The sequence below is a fragment of the Octodon degus genome, unplaced genomic scaffold (assembly GCF_000260255.1).
Source record: "Octodon degus isolate 3935 unplaced genomic scaffold, OctDeg1.0 scaffold00167, whole genome shotgun sequence".
NCBI classification, from domain to species: domain Eukaryota; kingdom Metazoa; phylum Chordata; class Mammalia; order Rodentia; family Octodontidae; genus Octodon; species Octodon degus.
The window spans coordinates 2,886,706-2,914,313 of NW_004524743.1; the positions used below are offsets into that span (position 1 = coordinate 2,886,706).

The window sequence follows — 27,608 nt, forward strand, 5'->3', positions numbered from 1 at the left end:
CTTCCCTCCTCCGCTCCCTCCACCCCTGGCCGGGAGCCCGAGAAGCGCGGCTCCGCTGCTCCGAGCCCGAGCTCAGGCGCGGGACCAGCAACCCGAGCGAGGGCGACAGCAGCGCCGAGACCGCAGCCCCTCTCGCTCGGAAGCCGGCGCTGCACCGTGGACCCTTCCAGCCCCAGCCCAGCCCAGCCCGGGGCGCCGCTGCCCGGAGCCTCTCCGCCACCGCCCCGGGGCGCGCGCGGCGCAGACATGAACACCGGCGACGCCAAGGAGTACCTGGCCCGCAGGGAAATCCCTCAGCTGTTCGAGGTAAGGGGCCGCGGACCGCAGGATCGGAGAGGGCTCCCCGGACCCGGGGGCCAGCAGTTGCACCCTGTCCTGCCTTCCTAGTGCGGGGCGCGGAAATGGGGCGCTCGCCGAGGATCGGCTTTCCCGCGGTTGCCAGGTCCTTGGCCGAGGTCTGGGTCAGAAGCCTGCATCCCACAGATCAAGTTTCCCTCTTCAAAGCGGGTTCCGGAGGCGGGGTGGCCCCGCGCACCGCGGGCTGCGGCCGGGGGTGGGCTGCAGGCAGCGGCCTGGCCGCGCTCGCGGGGGGCAGAGTCGGAACAGGGGAGCGCACGGTAGCCCGCGTGGGCCAAGGACACGAAACTAGGTGATCTTGAACCCAGATCCTCGGGGTGCCAGAGGTCGAGGCTCCTCCAGGGAAAGGGGTGTGGAGGAAAGCGCGGGGTGGCGGGGTGGACGCTTGGAGCCAGAGAGAGGTGGAGATGCCTCCGGCCCATCCCATGGCAGACGGCGGGTCCGCAGGTCCGGGGGCGGCGAGGGGGGCGCGACTCCTGTTGCTATCCTCAGACGGCTCAGGAGCTCCGGCGAGGGGTGCGGCGTGGGGGTCGGGGGGCTTTGAGAACGTGAGGAGGCTCGCAAAAGAGCTCCGGGGAGCTTACTTAGTTCTGAGCCGCAGCCTCCGTCTCGGATCCGCTGGCCTCCTTTCCTTCTCTCCCTATTTAAATCTTAAAAAGACATTGCTAAATCCTAAAGGGCTTTGCTTGGATGAAAATAAACAAGAATAGAATGGAGACAAGCATGGTAGGGCGAGCCTGAAAGGAGATCTTCATTCCCTTCAAACCTGACCTCCCCTGTGTGAAAGATGATTCATGGATGTGGTAAAGGGAAGGTAATGAGTTGCTCTCTCCTGTTGGATTTATTCTGTCAACTGAAAGGAATTTTAAAAGACTGCTTGGGAAATTCATTTGCCACATTCCCCGTACCTCAAACTATCTTTTAAGTGGGCTGCCGAAATTACAGATCTTTGCCGCTGATTTTAGGTCATCTGAAGCCAAGATTTGCGGGTTAGCTACCCACTGAGCTCAGGGTGGTGATGGGAAGCCCAGATTCAGCCAGTGTGTCACTCCTACGTGACAGTAATCAGGTGGTGTTGCATAGGGACGGGTCTCAGGAGTTGCATAGGGATGGGTTTTAATTCTCAGGAAGTAAATAAGGAGATGAAGAGTTGAAAGGTCTTTGTCACCAATTTTACTGCAGAGCTCACTCTCATTTCTAAATTTCTAAAAGGATAACTAGAAACGTCAGTAGGAGGACCACTAGACTGTGAACCACTGCATTTATACATAGTCTCCATTCTTTGGAAATGTGGATTCTATTTTGCCTCCTTGGTGGACGGTAACCATAGAGAATGATAGTTTGTTCATGACAATCTACTGTGTGTGTGTGCCAACAGGTGAAAGCAGGCATTCCTTGTTCAGGTCTGATCTTCCCCTTGGCTTTCCTGCATGCAAGTGGGATGCTTTAAAATAGTGCGCTTCCAGAAAAAGGGGCAGAGGGGTCTGGGTGAAGCCAGGCAGATACAGTAGTTAGATTCAATCCTGGACAACAGGAAGAGAGGAGGACAATGACCTTAAAGGCTCCATCCTTCCAGTAAAATGAATCCCTGCTGCCCACGCTGCAAGAGAAAATCCAAATCTGGCAGCTTTCCATGTGATATGCCCTAGGTTCCTAAGCTGCATTTTTCCATCAAAATGCCAATACTCTGGGTATGTGAAGTTTAATAATTAGGTATCCGTCCATTAATAATTAAGCCTCTAACATTGCCCCCAGCTGTGGATGTTAGACACCATTACACACCAAGTGATTGATTACTGAATCTATTATTAGCAAACAATTGGATATAACCTTTATAAATGATGAAGATTGATCTTATACCTTGGAACTCTGATTTGGTGGTTAATACTCTAAAAAGTCAGGTTAGGTTACTCAAGTTCTCAAAGAACTGAAAGACTGCATAATAATGTCCGCTAGTTACCTTCAATTTCTGATAGTGACTAGCTATTAGAAGAAGGAATTTTACTTACCCACAAAGAGGTTGGACCCATCTATTGGCAAAATCAGTGCCTTTTCAGGAGTCATGTTTTGGTAGGATGACTGAAAATGTATGTTTCCCAGCCAGCCTTCTGCTGAGCATATTCACCTATATCAGGCATTAATTAGTAAAAGGCGAAGTAAAAGATTTAATCTTGAGTGATTTATATTGTAGATGGATTTTAAATGAGCACAGACAATCTGGTATCTCCTTTATCCTATACCATATTTTACAACATATACAGCAGGTAACAATACATGGGTTTGGGAGTCAGAGACTTGAGTTGGAAACCTGGACCTAGAAACCTCTAGCCAAGCTACCTTGAGCAAGTCCCTGGCATCCCTTAGCCACAGTTCTCTAATCTTTAAAATGGAGATAATACCACACAAGACGTGTAGTGCACTGGGAGAGCTAATGCCCCGAAGACAGGGAGATCCCCGTGGTGTGGTGGGGCAGGTTCTGCTCAGGAGTATGGGATGCCAAACTGCACTGAGCTTGGGGACAGCAGAGATCTCAACACAGACTGGGTGCAGGTGCCTGGCTTAGTGTTTTCTGCTCCCTAAGCAAGAGAGCTGGTCTAACAGAGTTAAGCACTCTAAGCCATTTATTTAAAAATTTGGAAAACAAATATACCTGTTAAGAATTGCCTGCCATTCTGGGCAAGCGGCACAAGAATGAATTGAAAATACAATACTGTATTTAGGAAAGCTGTCCATCTTTTGAAAGGATATGATTGTCTTACACATTAAATATACATATTGGTAGCCAGGTATGGTGACAGGTGCTTATCATCGCAGGACTTGGGAAGCTGAGACATGAAGATTGCTGCAAATTTGAGGTCATCCTGGACTATGTAGAGTTCAAGTCCAGCCTGGACTACACAGCAAGACTCAAAACCTAAATAAATAAATGGTGATAATAATTCTCTGTGATTTTTTTGCATGAAAAAAAGGCTAAAGGAAAATGTTTTACCCATCAATCAGATTCCAGGAGTCAGACTTTCCAAACTTGTGGCATTTTTAGAAGCTAGTATGTGTGACAAACACATTGGACACTATGAATAGACAATATAAAGCTAGATCATTCATATTCATATTTTCACTCTGTAATCTCAATATATATTGTGGTAACTTACTACATGTCACAGTCTCAGGCTTCAGTTTTGTTTTTTTTTTTTATTCTGACTAGACTTCAATTCTGAATGATTTATTGGGAGGAAAGGTTAATATGGTCCTACCACATGTCAGGGGAAAGTGTCAGGCCTTGGGAAGAAAAAATACATAAGCCCCACTCTGTTGCTGGAGATTTCCAGTTTACAGTTTAGAAGAGGAGACCAATTCAAAAGTCAGTAGTTTTAAGTGTGAATGACAAGTGTGATGCTTCATGTTGGGTATGAGGGGAACATAGGAGAGGAATCCACAGGTCAGCCTCGGGGTACAGGAGGAAATTTGTGATAACGATGATGATGATATCTGGGTATGAGCTTTCCTGTTGCTAGATATAACACCTGATGCTCGCAGCTTCATGCAGAACAGGTTGGATTTGGCTCACTGCTTCAAGAACTTCAGCCCATGGTCAGCTGAGCAGAAACAAGGTCGGGGGGCTGGGGAGATGTCTCAGTAGAATAAGTGCTTCCCTGGCAAGTGCAAGGGCCTGAGTTCTATCCCCAGGTCTGCCAGAAAAAAAAAAAAAAGAAAGAAAAAGAAAAAGAAAAACAAGGTCGAAGAACATGGTAGAGCAGAGCTGTTTAGTCCATGGGAAACAGAGCCAGCAAACAGTGCCAGAGAAGGAGGAGCTGGGCTCACAAACAGTCCCCAAGTTCACATCTCCATGGCCCACCCAGACATGCCCAGAATTGCGCCCCACCAATGCCCTGGGCGGTTCCTGACACAATCTAATTGCCATAATCAAGCTTAGCAAGTCGCTACCTGAAACCAACATTTGTTGAGTTATTGGAACATGCAAGTCATTTAATATACATCGTTCAAATAATGCATCTGAAGATTCTTATAAAACTTTGTAAGCTAGGGTCAGTCAGAGAGCTCAGTGGATTAACGCACCTGCTTAGGCAGACGCAGAGACCTGGGTTCAATCCCTGGCATACCGTGCTAGCCCCACCCCCGGGGCACGCTGAGACAGTAACTGAGCCTGGGTCTATAATGCTAGTGCTTGCGAGGCTGAAAACAGGAGGATCTCTACGAGTCCAATCTGTGTAGTGACCCTGTAGACCCTGTACTAAATACATAAAAAATTAAATTTTTTTTAAAAAAGAGGAAAACCTTATAAAGTAGATATAATTATCCCCATTTTTTCAGAAGAAACTGGGGTTTACAGAACTTAAGGATGAAATAAATAATGACCAGGGGCACGTCCACATGCTACACTTTTTCTAACTTTCATCAGTCTCTTCTGTTTTAAACTGCATAGTTTCCTGAATTGTTCAAAAGCCAGGGAATGCTAAGCTGCAGACTAACTGATCTAGAATGTCAGAGTTATCTTAATTACTCAATCACATAATTTGGACTTTAATTGTTTATGAAAAGGACAAAAACAACCCTGAATTCAGAAATGGGATGTAACAGTATTTAAGCAAAGATAGTTTTAAAACATTTTATATGTGCTTATTTTGTTTGTTGTTGATTTCAGAGCCTTCTGAATGGACTGATGTGCTCTAAGCCTGAAGATCCAGTAGAGTACTTGGAAAGTTGTTTACAGAAAGTAAAGGAACTAGGTGGCTGTGACAAGGTGAAGTGGGACACATTTGTCAGCCAGGAAAAGAAGACCTTACCGCCACTAAATGGGGGACAGTCCAGGAGATCCTTTCTAAGAAATGGTAACGTATATGCAGAATGATAGGCTTATAGGCAGAGAAATTAGCTTTAAAATACACCATGGGGCTTATAGACCATGACTTAATTTATTAGAGTCATAAGTGCCTGGGAAATTGTGAGGCCTTGGGACATGATTAATTTCTTTCTGCTACTAATTCTAATCACCTCCATCAGAAAAACAAAATTACATACCATTGTCCAGCAATTTGCTAAAGACTTAATGAAATTTTAGATTACTGACTTTGTTATTTTGTAAAATGAATTACATTAACAAATCTTGAATTTACTTTTAAATTAAAATTCAACTTTTTCCTAATACATGAGTAGAGTTCAGATAAAATTGGTGACTACTGTATAACAATTTAACCTTTTTCATTAGCTAGAAAGAGATCTGTGTTATTAATGTTTCCAAGTCCAGAATTCATATTAATAATAAGGCTGCATAAACACATATGAAGTTTATACTAGCTAATTTTAAAAGATTTATTAAGCGGCTGTGAATGTGATAGATTAGGCAACAGGACTATAAAAGAAGGGGACTTGTTTAAATGTTAGGAGAACTTTTATAAGCACTGCATAAGATTCATGATGTTCTGATTTCTTTCTGAAATATGTTTACTCAAATCACGGGTAGGTTCTTCAGGAGCCCGCCAGCCTTTCAGGCCCTGGCTGTAGTTGTGAAGTATAATGGCATGTAAAAAGTAGAGTAAGTTGCAGTCAGGGAAAACTAAATCCATCCTTTTGTAGTAGCCAAGCTCATTCTATTTTCAAAACTTAAACCAGCCTTGTAAGCCACCACAGAAAGTTTCATCTATATCAACAAAATCTGAGTCAGAGACAATTCTATCTGAAATAAATCCAAGAAGGAAACAAATCATAATTCCATTCAACCTTATTCAGTAGTGATTGATTTGGATTTTATTTGAATGTGGTGTAGGAAAAAGTCATGAGATGCTAATTTGTCAGCACAAGCAGAAGGAAAATAGAAATACAGTTTCCTCAAAAACATCTCCCAAGGGAAGAAGCATCTGTCCCCATCCAGGCAGGAGTGAATACTAGTGGTTTTGGTGTGGGTACTCATATCTTACTGTGACTTACCACAACCACCACCACCAAATTTCCCAGTATTATTGAGAAACAACTGAGATATTTGGAATTTCCATTTAGAGCTAATTTTAAATGTTCTAATGGATACCACCTGCCCCTGAAAAAAAATAAAAATAATTGGAAAATATTTGGTGTGACCGTAAGGAATAAGGTTAATATCCAAAGTCTTTGAAATCATTTGACCTCATTACTGTGCAAGGTCTCTCACTCTGATTCATCTCAGATAAATGGTAAAACATCACTCAGTACATAATAAACCATGTCATTACACTTTGTGGCATGTCCTAAGGTTAAGGTCACATCTTCATATGCTTACAAAATTGAATTAGCACCAAATATTTTGCCTTGACCCACAGAACCACCCAATTCTAATGAGATTTTTCACTCTTTCAAAGACTCACTTTCTAGCTAATAACAGGATGTCAGTTCCAAGCTGAAAACTTCACTGTCTGTCAATCAGTGAGGTTCCTGGTTTGCTGAGAGCAGCCCAGGATACACAGCAGCAAGTGAACAGAACTGCAGTTCAGGGCTCCAATCCAAACTGCATACACACAGCTTAGGTTTGGCACTGCTGTGGCCTGCAGTCACCGCAGGAAGATTAGGACAGTTACTGCTGCGGCACACTTCTTGTGTGTTTCTGCTTTGGGGTAAACAGAGTACTTTAATGTGCTTCATGAATTCATAAAACTTCCTAAGTGGCTAGCTCACCCCTCCCCATCAAAGTATCAAGTTGCTAGAATCTGGCCCTGTATCAAGCCCTGCTAGATAAATTGAGACAATTCCAGAAATCTAATACATCTCAGATATTACTAGACTTAGCCTAAGATATTTTGCCCTATTAAAAGTCAAAGTCTAAGGAGTTATGACATTCAATTAACTAATACATTAATCTAAGACTGGTATGGAAAATAGCAGTTTACATCAAAATTAAACCTTACTACCATTACTCAGCTTGCTGTTACAAGGAAACTAGGCAAGCCAGAAGTATAACAAAGAATAGTGAGGACTGTGTGTGGCCCAATGAGAGAGCAAAGATAGAGAGAATAGTCACCAAAAGCACTCAGATATAAATTTTAGAATGATGACAAGCTAAACAAAGCACATCTATGGGCTTTCTCATATTCATGAGTGACCAATCTTGCAACTCTTGATCTACCATAATAAACTAAAGCATGAAAGGAAAATGCTGGTTTAACTGACATTAAAATAAATTGCTTGTTAATATTAGGGTTTCCATGCCCTGTGATGCTTTCCAGATTTCCCAGCCAAAAGTCTTTTCAAGGAGAATTTTTCTTTGTTCAGTGGTGGTAAGAATGTTGTATCCTGCTGTCTGGGACACATGCTAAAAATGGAAAATATTTTCTAAACTGATTTATCCTGTAATTATAACATTTTATCTATGAAATGGCTTGTGTGTTCTTTGTAAGTTTTAGCTGTAATTTGTGAAATACATATTAAATTCAACAGAAATTCCTAACTTCTCGGTAACATAAGACAAAATAATTTCTAGAAACACAGTGATTCATGAATTTCACATATCTATGTTGACATATGATTATCCTGAAAAACTATTCTATCATATAAAATATTTTTGTCACCTGAGTAAATTGCTTCCCTAAATTAGAGTAGGACAAGGCAAAATAAGTTGTTTGCTGATAGTTCTTTAACATATTAAATCTGAAAGGAGCTTTCTTTGTTTTCCCCCTGTCATATGCACACAACTGCACAAATAATTACATGTAAATAAGAGTTCTGGTCTCAAATATCTGTAGACATCTTCTGGAATAGCTCATCATATTATGCTCAACATGTCTGAAACCAAATAATATGCCATGTTTGCATAAAAACCAACACTTCTCCTTTTCCTGTTTTCATGAAATCTGTCATTGAGTCCATTGCACAATAAAATAACCATTTATTGGGTGTGTGCTAGATATTCTTTTAGGACTGAGATTGTAGCCATCAAGAACAGGCATTAAAACAGGAGCCAAGAGGTGAGAGAGTTTCAGTCTCTGGATTGTGGGGACAAATATGAAAGTAAGCAAGCCAGTGAAACATGTGTTATAACAGTCCAGGTAAAGGTGATGCCACCTTGGGAAAAGGCTGTAGAAGTGGAGATGGAGAGAAGAATATGCACATTTGTAATAGGTTTTGGCAATAAGCTCTATAGCACTAGACCTAAGTCAGGGAATAAGGTAATGAAGGATAACGCTGAAGGCTCTGCCTTGTGTTGAGTGAAGTGACTAAATTTCAAGGCAGAATAGGTTAGTTTTGTTAGTACCTTCCCTGACCTAATCTTCCCCATCATTTTCTAAAGACTGTTCACTGTCATCTGTAGATTACTCAACTCTTCTTTTGAAATAAAAATGAGTCCAGTAAGTCAGTGGCCAGGGGCCTCATTTATTTTAGCAGCAGAGAATGTAAGCTGTAGCTGATTGACACCCCTGGGAGAGATTCCAGCACTGCACCATGCTTAGATTCAAGATCCACTTTAGCAGAAACCCCTATGCAGGATCAGGCGGCCTCCTGTTTGGCAGGTACACCTTGGACAGTTGGGGCTCCCCTGTGCCTCCCAAGATGCTGATACATGAGGTACAGGAGCCGTAAACCATAATCACAACAGGTAGAGACCATCTATCTGCCTGCTTTGGGCTTGTCAGATCTGTCTTCTGGTATTTTCACTATGTTATTTGTATTTCAGACTCTGTATCTTGGTATTAGACTTGTCAGCTGGGATATATGTTCTACATTTCATCACTTGTGCTGTCTTTCAAAGTTCTGGTGCTGCCTCTTTTGCAAATCCCTTCCTACCACTGCAGCCCAAATGGATTCACCCATTCTTTGATCTTTATGGTGTTTACCTTGAGAGATTTTCATTCTAACATTTCTCCTGCCTGGTGTGCATGCAGCTGTCAGATATAAACTCTAACCTGTAAGCACTGAAGAGATGGAACTGCATCTTACTCTTCTCCAGAATCATCCTCAACAAATTAACATGCCTGGCAATATGGAAAATATTTGTTACCATTCTAGACTTAAATGTAAACCTTCATATTTATATTTTTAAATCAAGTAAGTTAAAGAAAATAAATGCTAGGAAAGTAAATGGAAATTATATCGAAGTGAATTCCAAATATAGAAATTACTTGCACCCTTCTAACCTAGTTTAGGACAGTGTTGTAGTTTTCTGTTTCTTCATATGCCACCAACCCATTCTGCTGGTCCTGGACCATAGCGAGTGAATGAATAAATGGTTGGCTGCACAAGCAGCTGCATGTGGTTGTGAAGGTTGGGTACTGCACAACTGCAGGGAGCACTATTTGCACAAGCCAGGATGTATACAATCTGCCAAGCAGCACTGTGGAATGTCTGAGAAGGTTCCGATAGTGCAGGGGTTGGCTAAGTCCAGCTCATTGCCTGTTAAAAAAAATTTTATTGGGACACCACTTGAACATTTGCTTATGGGTCGTCTGTGGTTCCATTCACGCTACCATGGCTGACTCGTATATAAGACTGTGACTCTTAGATTCTAAAATACTGTCTATCTGGCCCTTTAAGAAGTTTGCTGACCACTTAGGAAGTCTTCTTCCAATGGAAATAGCAAATCAAACTCATTATTGAAATTCCTTGTCTTAACTGAATAAATGTGAATGGTGTTTTGTCCTGCTTTTTCTCCTTTTCAAAGTTACCTTACTCTTTTACAGTATTGCCTGAAAATTCAAATTTTCCATATCGGCGGTATGACCGGCTCCCTCCCATCCACCAGTTTTCTATAGAAAGTGACACGGATCTCTCAGAGACTGCAGAGTTAATTGAAGAGTATGAGGTTTTTGATCCTGCTAGACCTCGACCAAAAATCATTCTTGTCATAGGTAGGAAGACAAAAAGTATTATTTATGTATTTATACAAAATGTGGATTGCATCAAATCTGCAAGTGCTTATTTGGGTACTAAAAAGCAATAGAAATGAATTCAGGGGACAATAAATGGAAATATTTTTAGAACAATTTTCAATAAAATAGAAATCATAAGCATATAATTTAATCCTTATTGCATTTTCATAGATTGCCATTATGATGTCATAGTCTTTATAATGAATTGCCAGTAATTGCTTCAAGATTTATTGTCCTATGGTTTTATTTAATCTTTATTATAGATAACTGAGTTCAATAAAATATTTGCTAAACATGATGTAAGTTTTGTTCCCCTTTAATTCAATAAATTGAATTTTTATTCCCAATTAAAATCAAAGCCAAAACTAAATAATGACATATTGGTAGGAATTCACACAAATGAATCTTCATGTAGCAAACCAGTACTCACAATAAAATTTAAATTTCCATGTTGTTATACAAACAAATGTAAGAGAATAACATTTTATATCACAGACAGTGTCTGAGTATTAATCAACGTGACATATACATGAGGATGCTATGTCTAGGAAAAAAATAAATGAACACAATGATTGTAACAAGAATTTAAGTTGACTAAACTAGTAGAGTGACATTTACACATTTCAAAGTGAAATAAAAATCAAATTACAAATATTTTTAATCTCTCAATTGTCAAAAACAGTGTCCCAGGAAAAGAGTTTAAAACTCAGCTTTGGAGGAGCTTAGAGGTAGAACACTGGCCCAGTATGAACAGAGCCCTGAGTTTGATCCTCAATAACAACAGCAACCACAACACACACACACACACACACACACACACACACACACACCGCAGAAGTCACCTTTTGAAAGGTCAAAATATTCTTATGGCTTTTGAGAGTTACTCCTACACCATAAATATCTACTCTTGAAAGCTGAATACCTTTTGTGTGGCCTAAAACTTTGATGTCTTGTCTTAGAAAATAAGGAAACACTGAATGAAAAAGAGAATTATAAGTGAAGAATGGGAATTATTTCACTGCTTTATGGTTTGTAGGTAGGCAGAACGCAACCTTGCAATTTCATTTTCTTGCTGCCATTAGTAAAGTACTGGAGAGTGTTAGTAGGATAAGCAAATGGAACTTGATTGTCCATGAAAATGGTGTAATACCAGATTGCTATGTGTAAAAGAGCACAAACATGATTTCTTGTGCTTTGTGAATTTCATATGAAAATGAATAAAGTATTTCAATAAACTAAGATCTTTGGAGAGGATACAAATCTTCAAGTCTCACCCATTTCGTGCTTCTTTTTACTTAGTGAGATCAACTTGCTTCTCCAGGATGTGATTCTGGTTACAGAATTTCATGCTGTACATCTCACGGATTATGAGAATGATCCAGAACTAATGAGTATAAATTTTATAGGATTGGGACAAGACAGACAGAAAGGGAAAAAGCGAACCTTAAGTTTTCTGAGAAAATTAGGGCTATTTTATGACTTGAGAAATTATAAAATAATTGTACCTGAACCTTACAAATTTTTATTAACTCCCACCTGAAAAAAGTGTAAAGAAGGTAGAGATGTTCATGTGATACTACATTGAAATAAACAAAATTGTCCTTCTGAAACTACAGAATTTTGTTTAAAGCTAGTCATTATGGTATAGATATGAATCTCTACATTAATGTAATCATAAGAGTAGTATTTATAAGTATTAGTATTAAATAAATATTAAGGTCTAGTTTTATGGAGAAAGTAAAATTAAATTGTTAAGTTTTAGTAATCAAACTCAGTCAATAATTAATGCTATTCTCATTAATACACCAATCTTTTTTTTCTTTTGGTTTGTTTTATGTTATTAACTCCAAAATTAAAAGTTTTCTTTTTCCCAGGAGGCGCCTTAACTTTGTAATGTGTTCAATTTTTTTTTAATTTAATGGAATTTCTAATATCTAGGTTTGATGGCTTATGAAGTCAAGTGGAAATAACTATATTCTGAAAGCTATTCTTTAGGTATTAAATCAGATTGAATCTCTCAATTGAGTTGGTCATGTAATACTTTTCTTCAAGCCAGTCCTTGAATAGCCCATGTTAGTAGGTCAAAGCAGCTACTGGAAATCAAACTGGCTTTTCAATTACAACGTAAAGAATTTAATCTAGGAGAAGAAGTAGTTTGTAATGCTAAGCCTAAGAGGAGAAAACGTAGTCTCTTAGAAGAGCATGGGCAAAAATGTAAGCAATTCCTGTACTAAGTTCAGTAAAGCAATAAAAAAGTAAAAGCTAGATATTATTTAGTTCATTGTTTTGGATTGGGTTCAGAAACTGTTCTACAGGGGCTGGGGAGATGGCTCAGTAGAATAAGAGCTTCCCTGGCAAGCACAAGGGCCTGAGTTCAATCCCTGGTTCTGCCAAAAAAAATAAAATAAAATAAATTAAATTAAAGAAAGAAAGAAAGAAAGAAAGAAAAAGAAATTGTTCTACCTACCTTGGTCATCTGGGAAATCTGTCCACTCTGAACTTTTCTTACAAAAAACCAGACTTTTCTTTTTAACTTATATTATTTGAAACACTAAGAAGTATTAATTAAATTAGATGTAAAATGACTTCACACAAAACTTTTCATATTAGTAGGGAAATACACACTCACTTTTGTGTCCATTTTTATTCTGTGCTGCCTAATAAATTATAATCACGTTTCAGTGAATGTTACCACATTTCATTACTTAATAGACACTGAATTTTAAAAATATTTGCTTATAATAATGTATGCTCAAGTCTTCAAAAAAAAAAGTTCTGTTTGCCCCCCAATAACTGTGAACTGGTTTGATTGTTGTATATTTCAATTTAAAATTTATTCTGACTCTAGACTGTTGTTCAGAAATATAGATTTACTAAAATAGTCTAATATAATTTGAATATCAAATCTAAGGTATGTCTTAACATTTTGAATATTTCATGTTTTTGAAAAAGAAAGTGGCAATTGCTGGTGATTACTGTTATGTTGCAAAACGTTGATTACTTCATATTAATATATTGCACACTCAAAGTTGCATAAATTTTTTTTACCTGGAAGACCTATTCCATGGACTCTGCATATTCATTACATAAAACTTTTAAATTCAAAGGAGATAGTCAAAAACAGGCACAAGTAAATTGATTTTAAAACAAACCAGTTTAAATAAGCTGTGTCACTATTGGTGCGCTTCTGATTTTAAAAATATTTACATTTCACCAAATTACACTTTAAGTCTTGATTGGCACGATACATATTTGATCACTGTCTTTTGTGGCCCATACACTATTCTTTCTGATTATAGACAGGAAAACAGATTTTACGCAGAAAAATGGCAAGGTTTCTTTCAATTACAATACTTTTGAAAAGTTTTTAGATACTGGAGATTGAACCCAGGGCTTCCCACGTGCTAGGTTACTCTACCCAGAGCTGGGTGCGTCCTGAGCTCCCCCGAATATTTAAATTAGCTGTGTGCGCATGTGCGCATGCGCACCAGTGTGAGCTTGTGCGCATGTGCGTGCACGTGTGTGCGTGTGTGGTGCTCGGAATCCAAGCGAGGGCGTTGTGCGTGCTTGCTGGGTGGTCTGTTGCCGAGCTGCCCAATCACTTATGTATTAAGACAGGTAGAGAAGGACTTTTCTTTCACTTAATACAGTTTGGTCAAGGCAGTTCCGACCTTTCCTTGGCTCGCTCCGCATTCAAGCGGCCCTGAGGGGGCCACAAGCCCACATCCGCCCACGGTGGGCCTGGCGGCCCGAAACCCTCGCCTCAGACGCAGTAGTGGTCGTCTCAGAGGAGCTCCTTGTCGTATCTGAAGGTCACCTTTTGCCTGTTTTGACTAATAGGGGGTCCCGGAAGTGGAAAAGGTACTCAGAGTTTGAAGATTGCAGAACGCTATGGATTCCAGTACATTTCAGTGGGAGAATTACTGCGAAAGAAAATCCACAGCGCCAGCAGCAACCGGAAGTGGAGCCTCATCGCCAAGATCATCACCAACGGGGAGCTGGCCCCGCAGGTACTGCTGGCTGATGGCCTGCTTCTCTGCAGAGATGTGGACACTAGTTATGAGGGTGCTAATTTTAACTGTTGTTTCTCGTCTTTTCTCTACATAAAAGGAAACAACAATTACGGAGATAAAACAAAAATTGATGCAAATACCCGATGAGGAGGGAATCGTTATTGATGGGTTTCCACGCGATGTTGCCCAGGCTCTGTCTTTTGAGGACCAAGTAAGAATGTTTCCTTACATTTGAAGTGACCCACTTTTTGCTTACAATTTTGAGATTTTTTAAAAAGAGATTCCCTGGAAGACTTACCCTCTTTTTAATGAATTCTGGCCTGAAACAGGCAAATATATCAATATAGGTTGGCAGAGGGTTATTCCCTTGGCAAAGGCTTAAAAATTTAAGACAGTCTGCCAAAAGGAAAGAAAAATAACTGATAATACAATTCATTATTTTTATTTAAAAATAAAAATCTCAGTAAATGTATTTCATAATACTATACCAAAGATTATTTTTATATGTAATTACTAAAAATAACACATCAGTAATGTCCAGAAATATAAAAGATCGTTCTGTACCTAAGATCTTGCCAATTAAGAAAGTATCCTTTATGGGTCTGTAAAATCCTGTGCTTCCTCCCTATACTAAGACAGAACTCAGTTGCCAGAATTTGCTTAAATTTGAGTAGACTGTGCCTTCTCAATGCCTAATACATCTGTTTTAAGGAAAATAAAAATATTTTATATCTCTTTTATATTCTAAAAACTTACATTCATTTAAAGTTTTTCTTACAAAAATGGTACAAGTGCATAAATTGCTTTTGAGTCAGGGTCTCAGTAGGTAGGTTGGGCTTGAACTCACAGTCTTCCTGTCTTTGCCTCCCAAATATATGTGTAGCCCAGTATGGTCATGCACAGCACTGGGCGAAGTACTTGGGAAAGTTAGAGAAGGAAGACTGCAGATTCAGGGCCAGCCTTAGCAACTGTATAACTTAGCGGGTCCCTGCCTTAAAATTTAAAAATATAAAAGACTAGTGATATAGCTCCGAAGGAACACCTTGGGTTCAACTACTCACATCCTAAAAATCAATAAGATAAAACAAAAACAAATAGAGTCCTGCTGAAAAGGTGAGTCCACTGTCAGCCACTGCCCCTCTTCTCCTTAGAAGTAGAAATGCTGTTAGGTTTGTTACATATTCTCCCAGATCCTTTCCTAGATTTCCACACACATACACACAGGTGTACACACACACACACACACACACACACACAAAACCGTTGCATTTGAGGTTTTCATGCTCTTTTCCAAACCCTGTTCTAAAAATACTTTTCCACATGAAACTCCCATCAGTGGTGAATAAGAGCGTTTATTTCTCTGGACCCTTTCCAACTAGATAGAATTAATGTTCAACGTTTTTGCCAACCTGGTAACTGAGGTATATACACAGGATAGCCTGGACAGTTGTACTACTGATTTTTCTTGGTCTATTAAAAGGAGCAATTAATGCTTGATTTTTTTTCTTCTTTTTCATTTCTTATAACTTCCTTGACCAATTTTGCATGCTTATATCTAGTAGCCTCAACAACTAATTTGAAGACAGCATTATGCAGTATAGCAGCCACTGTTGAATTCCTATTTTGTTTAATGAAATTCTGTATAATTTCTTATGGGTTTTTAAACACTATTCTTTATTCTCTTTTAAAAGAAAAAAAGAAATGGCACCTCACTTTTAAATTTACATTTTAAGGGTTACTGTGAAGTCTAGTGCTGTATACTTAGTGCTGTATTCCTAGTGCTGTATACTTCGTATACTTAGTGACTTGTCTTATGTGAACGGCCTGCTCTACTCCCCTTCGCCCATATTTCTAGACTTGTTTACCTTTATTTATTTGGAGAAGTGTTCACTATTTTTCAGGCATTGTATCAGAAAGGATTATGTGGAAATAAGAATTAAGTTTGTGTCTCACATTAAAGAGAAGCCTGGAGTTTGGTAGTTCAAGTGAGAAAGGTGGCAATGTGAACTATCTCTTTGAATATTCCAGTTCACCTGTCTCACTTTAAATCCCGAACCTCTTGTGCTCTGTCTGTTTAAGGGCTTCATCTCATTTCTGTTGTCTTAAAGAAACAAACACTGGGCAGAGTTACTCAATATTTTATTCTTGCTGCAGCTGCCACATCCCACTGCTGTTGACAACGGGTGTGGTGGCAGTCATTCTGTGTGATCCTTGTTTGAGTATGATGGAGAGCCAGATAGGCATTACTATCCAGACCTGGCCCAGCCTGTGTGCTGAATGGCTGCGCATGTTGGATTCGAGCTGATGGAGCTATTTGCTGCTTTTGCTATCGTGGGAGGGCTGAACCCAGAGCCCTGCATGTGCTAAGCACATGTTTTACCACTCAGCTCCACCTACAGCCCACTCTATTGGTTTTTAAATTTGCTGTTAGGCATCTCTCTTTTACCCTAATAACTAATAACTCAGAGAGAGCTCATGTTTTTTACAAGTGCTTAAGAAACACTGTCAGACAATCTCATTCTTAGCTATTAAAAGTCTCACCTAATCTGAATTAAAATTGCAGTTTCTCATTCAATTTAGCATATCTCCACGTAGAAGCCTAAAGTGGTGTTTCAGAACTCTGAAGTCCTTCCTCCTGTAACTTTCAGTGGAATTAGGGTAGAAAGAAAGGAAGGAAAGGCCAGTAAACATGTAGCCCTCCAACAGCTCTCTGGGTAACTGAGAGGTATCCCACTCTCTCCTAGAGAGCAGGGACAGGATGCTGTACCAGGGTCACAATCATGGTTTGGGACGCAGTACCAGGATGGACAGTCTGCTCTCTCTGAGTAGAATCTGCAATCAGTTGCATTTATTTTCCTCAACCGTATGTCTGAGGTTGGAAAAATCCACTTTGATATGTTAGGTTGACAGTGCAGCAACTTGGAGCTTCTTACCTGAAGTTGTTACATCATTGGGAACCCTGAAAGAGTCTGGTTGGTACAAAGGTAAAGTATGGGTGCTTGTGCCAAGTGTCAGAGTCAGGTCTGCTTACCTTATAGTCTTTGTAGGCTGGGCCTCAGTGGGGTCTCTGGCCCTGAATATGTGAGGGTTTTCTGTACCAGATTTCCAGTTCTTGGACACCAGCTGGGTATTGAGGAGCCCATTTCACTTCAGATGTTAGCTGTCCAGAGGTTGTTAGTGATTGATGTGGATCGCACATGGACAGCTTAAGATCAGGCCCCTGAGGCTGCTCCCATCTCAGACATGAGTTGGAAGTCCCAGCCATCAACCTGTACTTAAGATTAACTGGCTATGCATTTGAGGGTTCCCACGATGTTCTCTACAGTTTGGACAATTTGCTAGAATGATTCAGAGAACTAAGAGAAAGAAAAAAAAAACTTTACTCCTATTTCATGCTCTATTATAAAGAGGAAAAGGGAACAGCCAAATGGAAGAAATATACAAGGCAGAAAGTACGAATGCAGAGTAGGGGTGCAGAACTTCCAGGCGCTCTCTGCATATGGCACCCTCCTGGCACTTGAACATACCCACCAATTCTAAAGCCCCCTGAACCTCCTGGTATGTGCTGTTATTATCCAAACTCCATCCTCCTGCCCCTCCTTTGTGGCAGAGGCAGGGCTGATAGTTCGCATTCTCTAATCCCAGGTCAATCCTTCCTGGCCAGCCCCACCCCAAGGCTCTCCAGGGTCCTCACTTCATCAGTACAGAGCTTGTACGGTTAACTGTCACACACAGGTCTAGCTGAAATCATGGCTTGCAGAGCAGTGCTATTTGTATTCCTAAATTATCTTTGCTCGGGAGGGGGCAGCTTTGGTTCTCTTCATGAGGTAACTTCCCCTGCTTGAAGGGGAGACGATCTCATCAGGGTGTGACTTGCAAGGCCTAGCTTTTCTTGGAATCTGACGTATCATCAATTTGAAAACTTCTAGGGCATCACTCCAGGGCATTGTGCAGTTGGACAAAAGCTAGTGTTAGAGACTTTGAACGTCAGTATAGGTGCTCCTATCATGGTGTCTTTGGCCTGTTTTTTGTTTGTTTTGTTTTGTTTTTTGGTATTAGGGATTGATCCCAGGACTTTCGGCTTGCCAGGCAAGTGCTTATGCCTCTAAACTATCTGCCCAGCCTGGTGTTCTCAGTCTTGAGGACAGCCTGGTAAATGTGGGACTAATAAACTTTGCAGGACAGCCTCCCTATGGAATTAGCAGGCCCACTGAGCCCCAACTCTGCCTCAGAGTTTTGAGGAATAAGGGAAAAAAAGAAAAAATTGAGTTTCTTTATGTCCCCTCTACCTATCTCTTCTGTCCTAACACAGTTCCTTCCTGCTTGTTAGCCTGTCATTTCCTAGGTCACTGTTATTGCCAAATGTGGTTGAAGCAGGTTTATTGCCACGACATATGGGTCCCAGATAACACATAAAATGAGAATACAGGGGTCTAACGTTCCAGAGCTGGAAGTGACATTGTCATTTAACCACATGGCATGGTTAAGACTTTAACCAGGCTGTCCTTGGGCACATTAGGAGATATGGCCCCTTTGGGCAGCCATGTGCCTGAGTATCCTGTTACTAAAGAGGGTGTGAGGAACCCTTTGCAGCTCACCAGGCTTGCACTCACCTGCTGCCTTCTTCCCACTGTGGAATGTGCTCACCCTGCAAGGAAGACAGCCTGGGTCTCGTCACAGAATCCAGAGCTGAGAAGCTGTACTTGATGTGCAGTTCCCTTCTTTAGGTCCAGATTTGACCCTCAAACTCAGCCGCTTATGAACTAAACTTCAAGTTCTCTTTCTTCCCCATCAGTAATAAACTGGAGGAGCAAGAGTAGCACAAACAGAATAAAGCATCCTATTCAGAAAAGGGAAGGTTGAGGATACATGTGGCATCACTGAACCACATTTTGCAACACCTCCTGTTAGGCCAAAGTAGCAGGGATCCCGAGTCAACCACTGGTGACTCCTAGGGTGCTGCTTTGGCATACAGTAAATCTACTTCTTAAACCTTGGCCCTGTGAGCCATTATTTGCTGTTCATTACTGCCTTAGTTACTTTTCTCATTACTGAGACAAATAACTCAAACACCCAAAGTTAAAGGAGGAAAGATTCATTTGGCTCACAGTGTGTAAAGGTTTCAGTCCCTAATGGGCTGGCTTCAAGGCAAGGTGGCATATGGCAGAGGGGGAACAGTTCATGGTGGCAGAAGACAGCTAAGCAGCAAGAGAAAGAGAGACCAACCTCTTTCTGTCCCTTATATGCAGACTGCCTGCCCTAGGGGAGGCATATACTCACACCCTTAATCCATGCATTGAACCATGAATGAATCACAAACTCTAGATTCAGCCTGCTCTGAAAAGCCTATCCCCCATAACCACATGAGGCTGTGGCAGGGGACATCAAGATGCAAACCATTGGGGCCGGGGAGATGGCTCAGTGGAATAAGCGCTTCCCTAGCAAGTGCAAGGGCCTGAGTTCAATCTCCAGTTCCGAAAAAAAAACGTCTGAACTCCAGTCACGCCGCAACATCTCGTATGCCGTCTTCTGCAAAAAAAAAAAAAAAAAAAAAAAGATGCAAACCATAACAGTCACTCTTTATGGTTACATTGAGGAGGTGAGTTGGACACAGTAGTCTCCACAGATCTCTTCTACATCTGAAAAAAAAAAAAAAAAAAAGCCTTTCTGTTTACTTTGTTGAAAATTTTTCTACCTTCTTAGTGTCTGGAACTGTGCTTCCAATTCTTCTCTGGACATGTCTGTTAAGCTGCTCTAAGTCTGTGTTTTCTCCTTTGAATGCCACTCACATTGAGCTTCTCTAAAACAGCAGGCTTGGGTGGAAGGCGTCCTCTTTTGTCTCGGTTTTGCTTGGGAGCTCTTGATTGGAGGCAGTGAGAGGTTAATGCAAGTCCTTTGAACCATGGTTGCCTCATGCACTGCAGTTTTCCGGTTTGGAAACATTGGGCTGTTTCAACTGTGGTAGATCATAAAGTGCTAGATACGCTTTCCTTTTCTGTCTTCTAGCAAATTGCTCAATTCTTCCTTAAGTTTACCTGTTTTATGCAACAGGCTGCTAAATGCAATAAACAGCGGTCAATATACATTCTGGCCATTTCTTCTCTGGCCTTAGCTCCACTGAAACTAGGCTGCCTTCCAAGCCATCTACTTTTCTGACTAAAATATCTGTGCCCCACTACCCAGAGGAACAGCTTTTTTATATAGTTGCATCCTGCTTAACATGACTGCTGTCTGCATTAGAGTAAATTCAGATGCTAAAATAAAGACAGTACACAGTGTAGAAACTTGTCTTGCTGGAGTATAATGAGTGACCTCACTGTGGGTGAGGGCAGGGCACCTTTAGTCTTTACCCTTATTGAGAGATGTAGGGTAAATGCCAGTCATTGCTACTCCCACCTAATGCAATGGTTCTCAGTTTTTGGGGGGAGGGGTGTCACAGAAGCACGACACTTGGAAAACTCATTAAGAACCTCAAAAGGCTTCCATTTACACCCCATGAAAAGAAAAAGTAAATTTTATTGAGTCATTAAAAAAAAACCAATGAATCCAATTAAGTTAACTGAACCAAATATTTATGAAATGTTAGTGTATTTTATAAAACCTTCAAAATAGTTTTATATTGATGAAGAGAGGCATAGTGGTATACGTCTGGAATTGAACCTAGAGCAGAAGAATCACGAGTTAGAGCCCAGTATGGGCAACTTAAGGACTTAGTGAGGTAACCGTGTCTCAAAATAAAAATGAGACTACAGCTGAGGCTGTAGCTCAGCATGGAGGTCCTAGGTTCGGTCCCTAGGACCGAGATGGTAATAAATGTTGCTTACATAGCCACAAGTCCCTTCAACTGCTAGCTAGTTGAGAGTTGCACTCCCACACCTGCTTTTGTATTCCACTTATGTGACTACACATTTCATGTAGCCACTGGAAAAATGTCACTGAGCCTTTTTGAAAGTAGAAAGTGAAAAGGAACATTTGTTTTAGCAGAAAAGTAGTTTTGATCTATGGCTTTCCAGAAAAGAGATTGCCAATTCCCAGAGTCTCAAGAGCACACCACCACACCTTGGGACATTGTTGACGATAACTGTGGTAAAGCTTTGTCACTGTCATGGTCAGGTCCCAAATAGTTGGAAAGGGGAAAGGAGAGCAAAAGATATAGCACAGGCTGGGGACATAGCTCAGCAGCATAAGCACTTGCCTGGCAAGCACAAGGTCCTGAGTTCGAGTCCCAGTTTAAAAAAAAAAAAAAAAGGATACAGCATGTATCACTTTCCACTGTCCTCAGAGGGGCTCAGAAGTCACATGGCTACGTCCAAACACAAAGGACCTTGGAAAGACAGACAAGCCAGCTGGTATGGGGCAGCCTACAGAGTTGACAATGGCACAAGAAAGGAAGACAGATTTGGAAGAAATTGCTAATTTTCAGAAGCCACATGCTGTTCATAGAGCCATTGTCCTCACCACTGTTACTTCAGCTTTCCTAGTCCTGGAGCCAGGCCTTCCCAGAGGAGGAGACTGGTGAGACTGTCCCCATTCCCATTGTATGTGCCACCCTGGGTGTACTGGGCTTTTGTCACCTCTGGCCTAACAGTTAAGGTAACAGATTAAATCAGAGTCAGGGCAGGTGAAAATAGGCAGTTGAAGACATTTCCTACCACCAAATATTCTGCATAGCTAAGATCTTACCACATTGGAGTTTGCAGTGAAATCTTCAGTTTTTAAAGGTTGTAGAATTTCATATTCCACACATGGAAATGGGAAGGAAAAACTAGATTTCTATAGTGAGGATCTGTTAACCAAACAAACAGTAAAGTTGAAAAGAGTAGAAATTGTACTGTGCTCTTACTGAAGATGAAGAAGGAGAACAGTTACGGTTTGGGTCTAGAGTCCCTCTCCTCCCTACAAAGCCTCACGTGGTCTTCGGGTTTTCTCAGAGGTGGCTGAATCTAGAATGTGCGACTGATTTGTAGTGCAGTGCTGGGATTGAGGGTGCTAGGAGTAAGGGTGGGTGGTTGCTGTTTCAGTTGGTACCATCCTAATCCCAGGAACCTGGCTACAGGAACAGAAAGAGGCTTGTCTCACTCTCCTTGTTGCTTTTGCTGTTTTCTGTTGCCCTCTGCCATGTGGTACCCCGCCTCAGAGCCAGCTAATTCTGGATGAAAAGCTCTACAAACTGTGGACTGAGTAAACCTTTCCCCCTTTAACTTTGAGTGCCAAGTGTTTTTTCTCAGCAACAAGACAAGTAACTAAGACAGGCACTTCCATAAAATCTTATGTTAAAGAATCTCACTAACTGGCAGTACTTAATATATTCAGCTTTCTGGTCTCAGCTTATTTTTCAGTTTTCTATATCTGACCGTGTGTTGTTCATACTGCACTACTACTTGTTCAGAATGATCTGTTTTTTCCATTTCCTCAATGCTCTTTATTCCATTTCGTAGCTTGTTTTTTTTTTTTTTTTTTTTTACTATGCATTATTTTGAGCCTTGTCCTTGCGGAGATGTACAGATCTATCTCATCAGTATAGCTGTTGAGCAGTGTTCCATTCTGTAGGTGTACTCTATTATATTAGTAGACATTCAGGTTCCTATAAAAGTTGGCTATTACCACCATCCTTACACACATTTTCCTTTGCATATGTCAGATCCCTATTAACAATTTCTGGAAGTGAAATTTTTAAATTAAAAAATCTCTACCCTAGAAAATATATGAGATACATATATAGTCTGGGGATCTATATTTTAGATTTTGTTATTTAAAAATGGACTTAGCACCAGGCATGGTGTGTGCCTGCCACAACATGCCAGCCTTGCTACAGGCCCAAACCCGTCGGCCAGCTGATGCTGTACTTAAAACTGAAAACCGTGAACCAGCAGAAATCCCTCTTCACAAGTACTGGCATCCAGAAGTTCGTTCTGGTGACACAAAACTAGCACTGCTGCCCTTCTATTTACAGTTGCCTATTCCTATACAGTTACCCTTCTTTATACATCAGCATTGAATTGTCAGACCCATAACAATCTGTTGAAAATCGTTTTGGATTTCAGCACAGAAAAGGTGTGGGCAAATAAGTAGATACAATAATGTTCAGCAAGTTGACATCTTCCATTTATGAATACCACCATAGCACTGTGTTTATTCAGGTCTAGTTTTATAGCCTTCATTACATAAGGTTTTATCGTTTTCTGCATAAAAGTCTTGCACTATTTTTGTTTTGATGTTCCTAGGTAATTTATGGTTTTGCAGCTATTGTGAGCACGCTGCTGTTTTTCTAACCTACTCTTTTCACTGCTCAGCTGATCTCTGTGACCAGAGATGAGAGTCAAGCACAGCATGACTGCTTGTGGGTGTGTTTGGCTCTTTTCTCTTTGTGGCAGCACCGACTCCTTCATATTGTCCCCTCCCTTCCCACTACTGCACCCCAGGACCCTCCCATAGACCCTGATGACTTAGGTTGCTCCTTTACTGTGTTGGGTTCTACTTGGTATATTTTGTTTTGTAGTGGCAGACAAGTGTTAGTGAGGTGGACATCCAGACAAGGACCCATTCAAGTAAGTGGACAAAAAGGAAGCTTGGGCAGCCCTACTGTCACTCTGTGTTCTGTGATTCCATACAGGTCTTTTTTGGCAGAAAGCTTTCCACTGGCTAAGTCACTATAAAGATATGTCAGCTGAGTCTAGAGACAGTCACACTGCCAAGCAGAAAGCATTTGGAAGCCCACTGATTAGCACATCCTTTCTCCCCCAACCTCCATCCTCTTCCTACTCCGGGAGGAAAAAAATGAGTAATTCATTCTTTGAAGCCAAGTGTGATGCTGATCCTGAATTCAGAAAGAGCCCTGGGGAAGAGAACTGGTCCTGAGGAGGCCAGGGCCGAGCACCAGGCTCTGGGGTTGTCCTTTAATCAGATGATTCAGTTCAGCATCGGCCCTCAGCCCTGGGCAGCTCCATTCCTCCAGGTGCCAGAGTTGGAGTCACAGCCCTTCACTTGCATGGCCTCCCTTGCATGCTTCTGCAGGTCCCTGAGGTCAGACTATGCACCTCGTTAGCCCTGTGTGGACAGCAGGTGTGAGGGGCTCTGGGAAGTGCATTTCATGCTGCAGTCGCAGCAGAAGCCAAGCCCCATCCTGAGCACCCTCCTTTGGTTCTGCCCAGTGTCCCCAGCCCCTTCCTGCCTTCTAGGGTGCAGATGGCTCACTGTGGCCCCTCCCTATGCTTGTCGGGCCAGTGCTGCTCTGCCAGGCGCTTTTGCCAGGTTCACTGGGACCAGTGGTTTCATAGCCCCTGTGTTCCTGTCTGGCTCCATATATTCTTTACCAATCCTGTTATGGTTTATTTTCTTCCAAGAATGTAATTTTTTTTCTATTTCTGTGCTTTAAATATAACAAAACTCCAAACCTTTGCTTTCTGCTGCATGCAGAGATACTGATTCATGTTAAACTGTATTTTCTCAGTTTATATTTTTCATTCTGTTTTTTTGGTGTTAGCAAACTACACTATTTTTATTTAGATGTACAAACTTTACCATTGATTTTTATCAGCTTTACCTCCAACCTTAGCTGCTGTTGCCCCACTTTCCAGATGAAGAAACTGAGGTGGCAGATGAATAATTTGTTCATAGCCTCTGGCAGGCGAGGCCAGAGCTCTGGCCCTGTGGGGCCGGTGTGGACTCTGGGCCACCAGCATCGCTTGCCCTGAGATCTCAGATGGGCAGCTTCAGGCTAAATTTGGGCTGTGGATGTTCTTTTAATATGTACCAAAATTTAAAGCTGGAGCATCACAAAATAAAAGGCAGATTTCTGCTTTTCTTGAAATCTATGCAAGTTTGGTGGCCTGTGTCCCTGCATCTGGGTCAAGGCTGTTGTTTTGGGGCAGGGTCTTCACTACTTAGCTCCTAGGGACCCCATCATCCCCTCCTTAACCCCACCCTGTAAGCGGTTATTAAAGTCTACACCCTGCATTCTCCTCATCATGGCCTCTGAGCTTCGGCCCTCCACAGGCAGCAATGAGTATAGGAGTCTGCCTGGCACTCCATGTCACCATGTGCCTTCACTGTGCCCAGCTGTGCCCTCACAGGAGGCAACAGTGCAGTGTACTCACATCCAGCCCTTGGGGCTTCTCCCAAAGACCTAGGCTGGAGGGAAGCCAGCCTTCACTTGTGCCTGCCCTGTGTCTGTGAAACAGTGCAGTGCGGGCCTAGAGGAGACAGGGGTGTAGTAGACCAGTCATAGTCATGGTAAAATCAACATTGACCACGTACCAAAAATCTGCTATGTGCCATGCATTGTTGTGGACCCATACATGTTTCAGAGAGAGTTTATATAAGGGAATCTACCCACAGATTTCCTCCCAACAGCTGGGTGTGGTGGTGCGCCCCTGTGATTCCAGTACTTGGGAGGCAGAGGTGGTAGGATTGCTACAAGTTTAAGACCACCCTGGACCACATAGTGAGATCATCTCAAAAAAACAAAGAAAAAAAATTTCCTACATCTTCACTTAATACATTTATATATTATTCTCTATACACTTTTGATCATACATGCTATCAGTAAAAATCATTTCAACATTAGCCCTGCTATCCATTCTAATGGAAAATATAGAATATATACACAGTATTTAAGAGGATGAGATCAAGGTGTATGAAATTCCTAAGCATTTCTATATATTTTAGCACAAAAACTATTTTTGCACTTATTTTAAAGAATAATATAAAAATATGATTTAAAATGAAACTTATTTTGAGGAAACAAGTAAATTTGTTTCGAAGATTTTATTCAAGACTAAACCAATTTTGTAGTGATACTTGAGTTTTGTTGCTTTTGTTTCATTTTGATTTTTAAGACTGGGTCTCAACTCTGTGGTCCAGACTGGAGTTGAATGCACTACATAGTTCAGGCTAGTCTCAAACTACAGATCCTCCTGCCTCAGCCTCCTCAATGCTAGGATTACAGGTGTGGGCCACCACACCTGACTCTGTGGTATCACATTTTAATTATTGTTTTTATTTTGCCATAAAAAAGTGTTTCACATATGACATAGTGGGTACTACAATATCTGCCTAGATGTGAAAGACTGGAGAAGCATAATTTCTCCTACATGTAGACTTTCAAAAGTGCATTTCAACCAAATATACAATATTTCCTCTGGAACCCCACTTCATCAAGTTGATCCCTCCTCCATGTTCATACACCATTCTTAAGGATTTGTGGACCTGGGGATTAAACATGTTGGGTTGGGAACACTCAGAGATGGTCTGGGGACTCCCTGAGGTGATGGCCTCTTTAACACAAATTCAGATTCTTGCAAAAACAGCCATTGCTATGTGCTTTTGTCTTCTGCTGTGTGATTTACCATTTTGGAGTGAAATGTTTACAGTCTAAAGTACCAATGCTTAGGAATGACAGGAACCAAATTTACTTGGATTGTAGTGGAGGGGCCAAAGTGACATAAATAGTAGGAAGGAGACTTGTGTTCCTTCAGGCTTCTACTGGGATTGGTGTATGCGCATGTGCACTAGATGGAACCCAGGGCCACCCTTGTGCCGAGCGCATTCTGCCTCTGAGGTGCACCTTTAGTCCCTCCGAAGCTTCTCAGTAAGAGAGACAGGCTGCTGGGAATTATCCTTGGGAGGGTCATGCCCTGGAGCACACACAGCCCTGGCAGACTCCATCCTTTATGCACTGTGGGGTGAAGGAGAACAAGGCCTGCTGGAGCAGGTACATGTGGCCATTTGGTGTTCTTTTTTTCTTTTTGTAGTTGTGATCTCCTCTAGCATCTATAATTTATCTCCATTTTGCCATTTAAAAGGAATCTAAAAATAGATTTAGTTCTGAGTCTAAGATTGTATGTATGAAGAAATTTCAACTAGATACATATTATTGTTATTATTTGTTTTTTACAAAACAGCTTAGAGATAAAAGAAGATCAATCCTCCAAGGGCCATTATCATCTTATTTGCATAGTGAATGGATTTGACAGACTTATAATTTGATTTGCTGTTCCTAAGGGGGAAAAATTTGATTTACTCCTAAGGGGGAGTGATTTAATTTTAATTATGCAATATTTTCCCTCAGTATTAGCACTTTCATGCAAAATGTTAAAGAAAATGTTGATGCTTTCTTTAAAGCTAATGACATAGAAGCTTACTTATAATTATTTAATAATTAGGTTTTGCAATTGAGAATGCATTAGAAGACAATTATTCATTTATTTTTATTGCAGTCTGTTGTGATACAACAAAAGGCCATTAAACTTAAAAGGCTGATGAGATTTTTGTGATTGTCTTATGTAAAATGAAAAGGCAATTTCCATACTTTATACAAAGATAAAATCAAATTTGCCTTTGACTTTGATGTGTATACTAAGTATGGACTGTAACAAATCATGCCCAGAAC

The 27,608-nt window shown here is 41.1% G+C and overlaps 1 protein-coding gene across 1 annotated transcript in view; it reads left to right on the forward strand.

Annotated features, from left to right (window-relative positions):
* Positions 1 to 246: 246 nt before the first annotated feature.
* The window catches only part of Ak5 (adenylate kinase 5), a 280,437-nt gene continuing 253,075 nt past the window's right edge, over positions 247 to 27,608 (forward strand). Inside the window, exons 1-5 of the mRNA XM_004643164.2 lie at positions 247 to 306; positions 5,021 to 5,207; positions 10,017 to 10,184; positions 14,046 to 14,215; positions 14,316 to 14,429. Coding sequence (XP_004643221.1) covers positions 247 to 306; positions 5,021 to 5,207; positions 10,017 to 10,184; positions 14,046 to 14,215; positions 14,316 to 14,429 — 699 coding nt within the window. The remainder of the gene's footprint in view (positions 307 to 5,020; positions 5,208 to 10,016; positions 10,185 to 14,045; positions 14,216 to 14,315; positions 14,430 to 27,608) is intronic.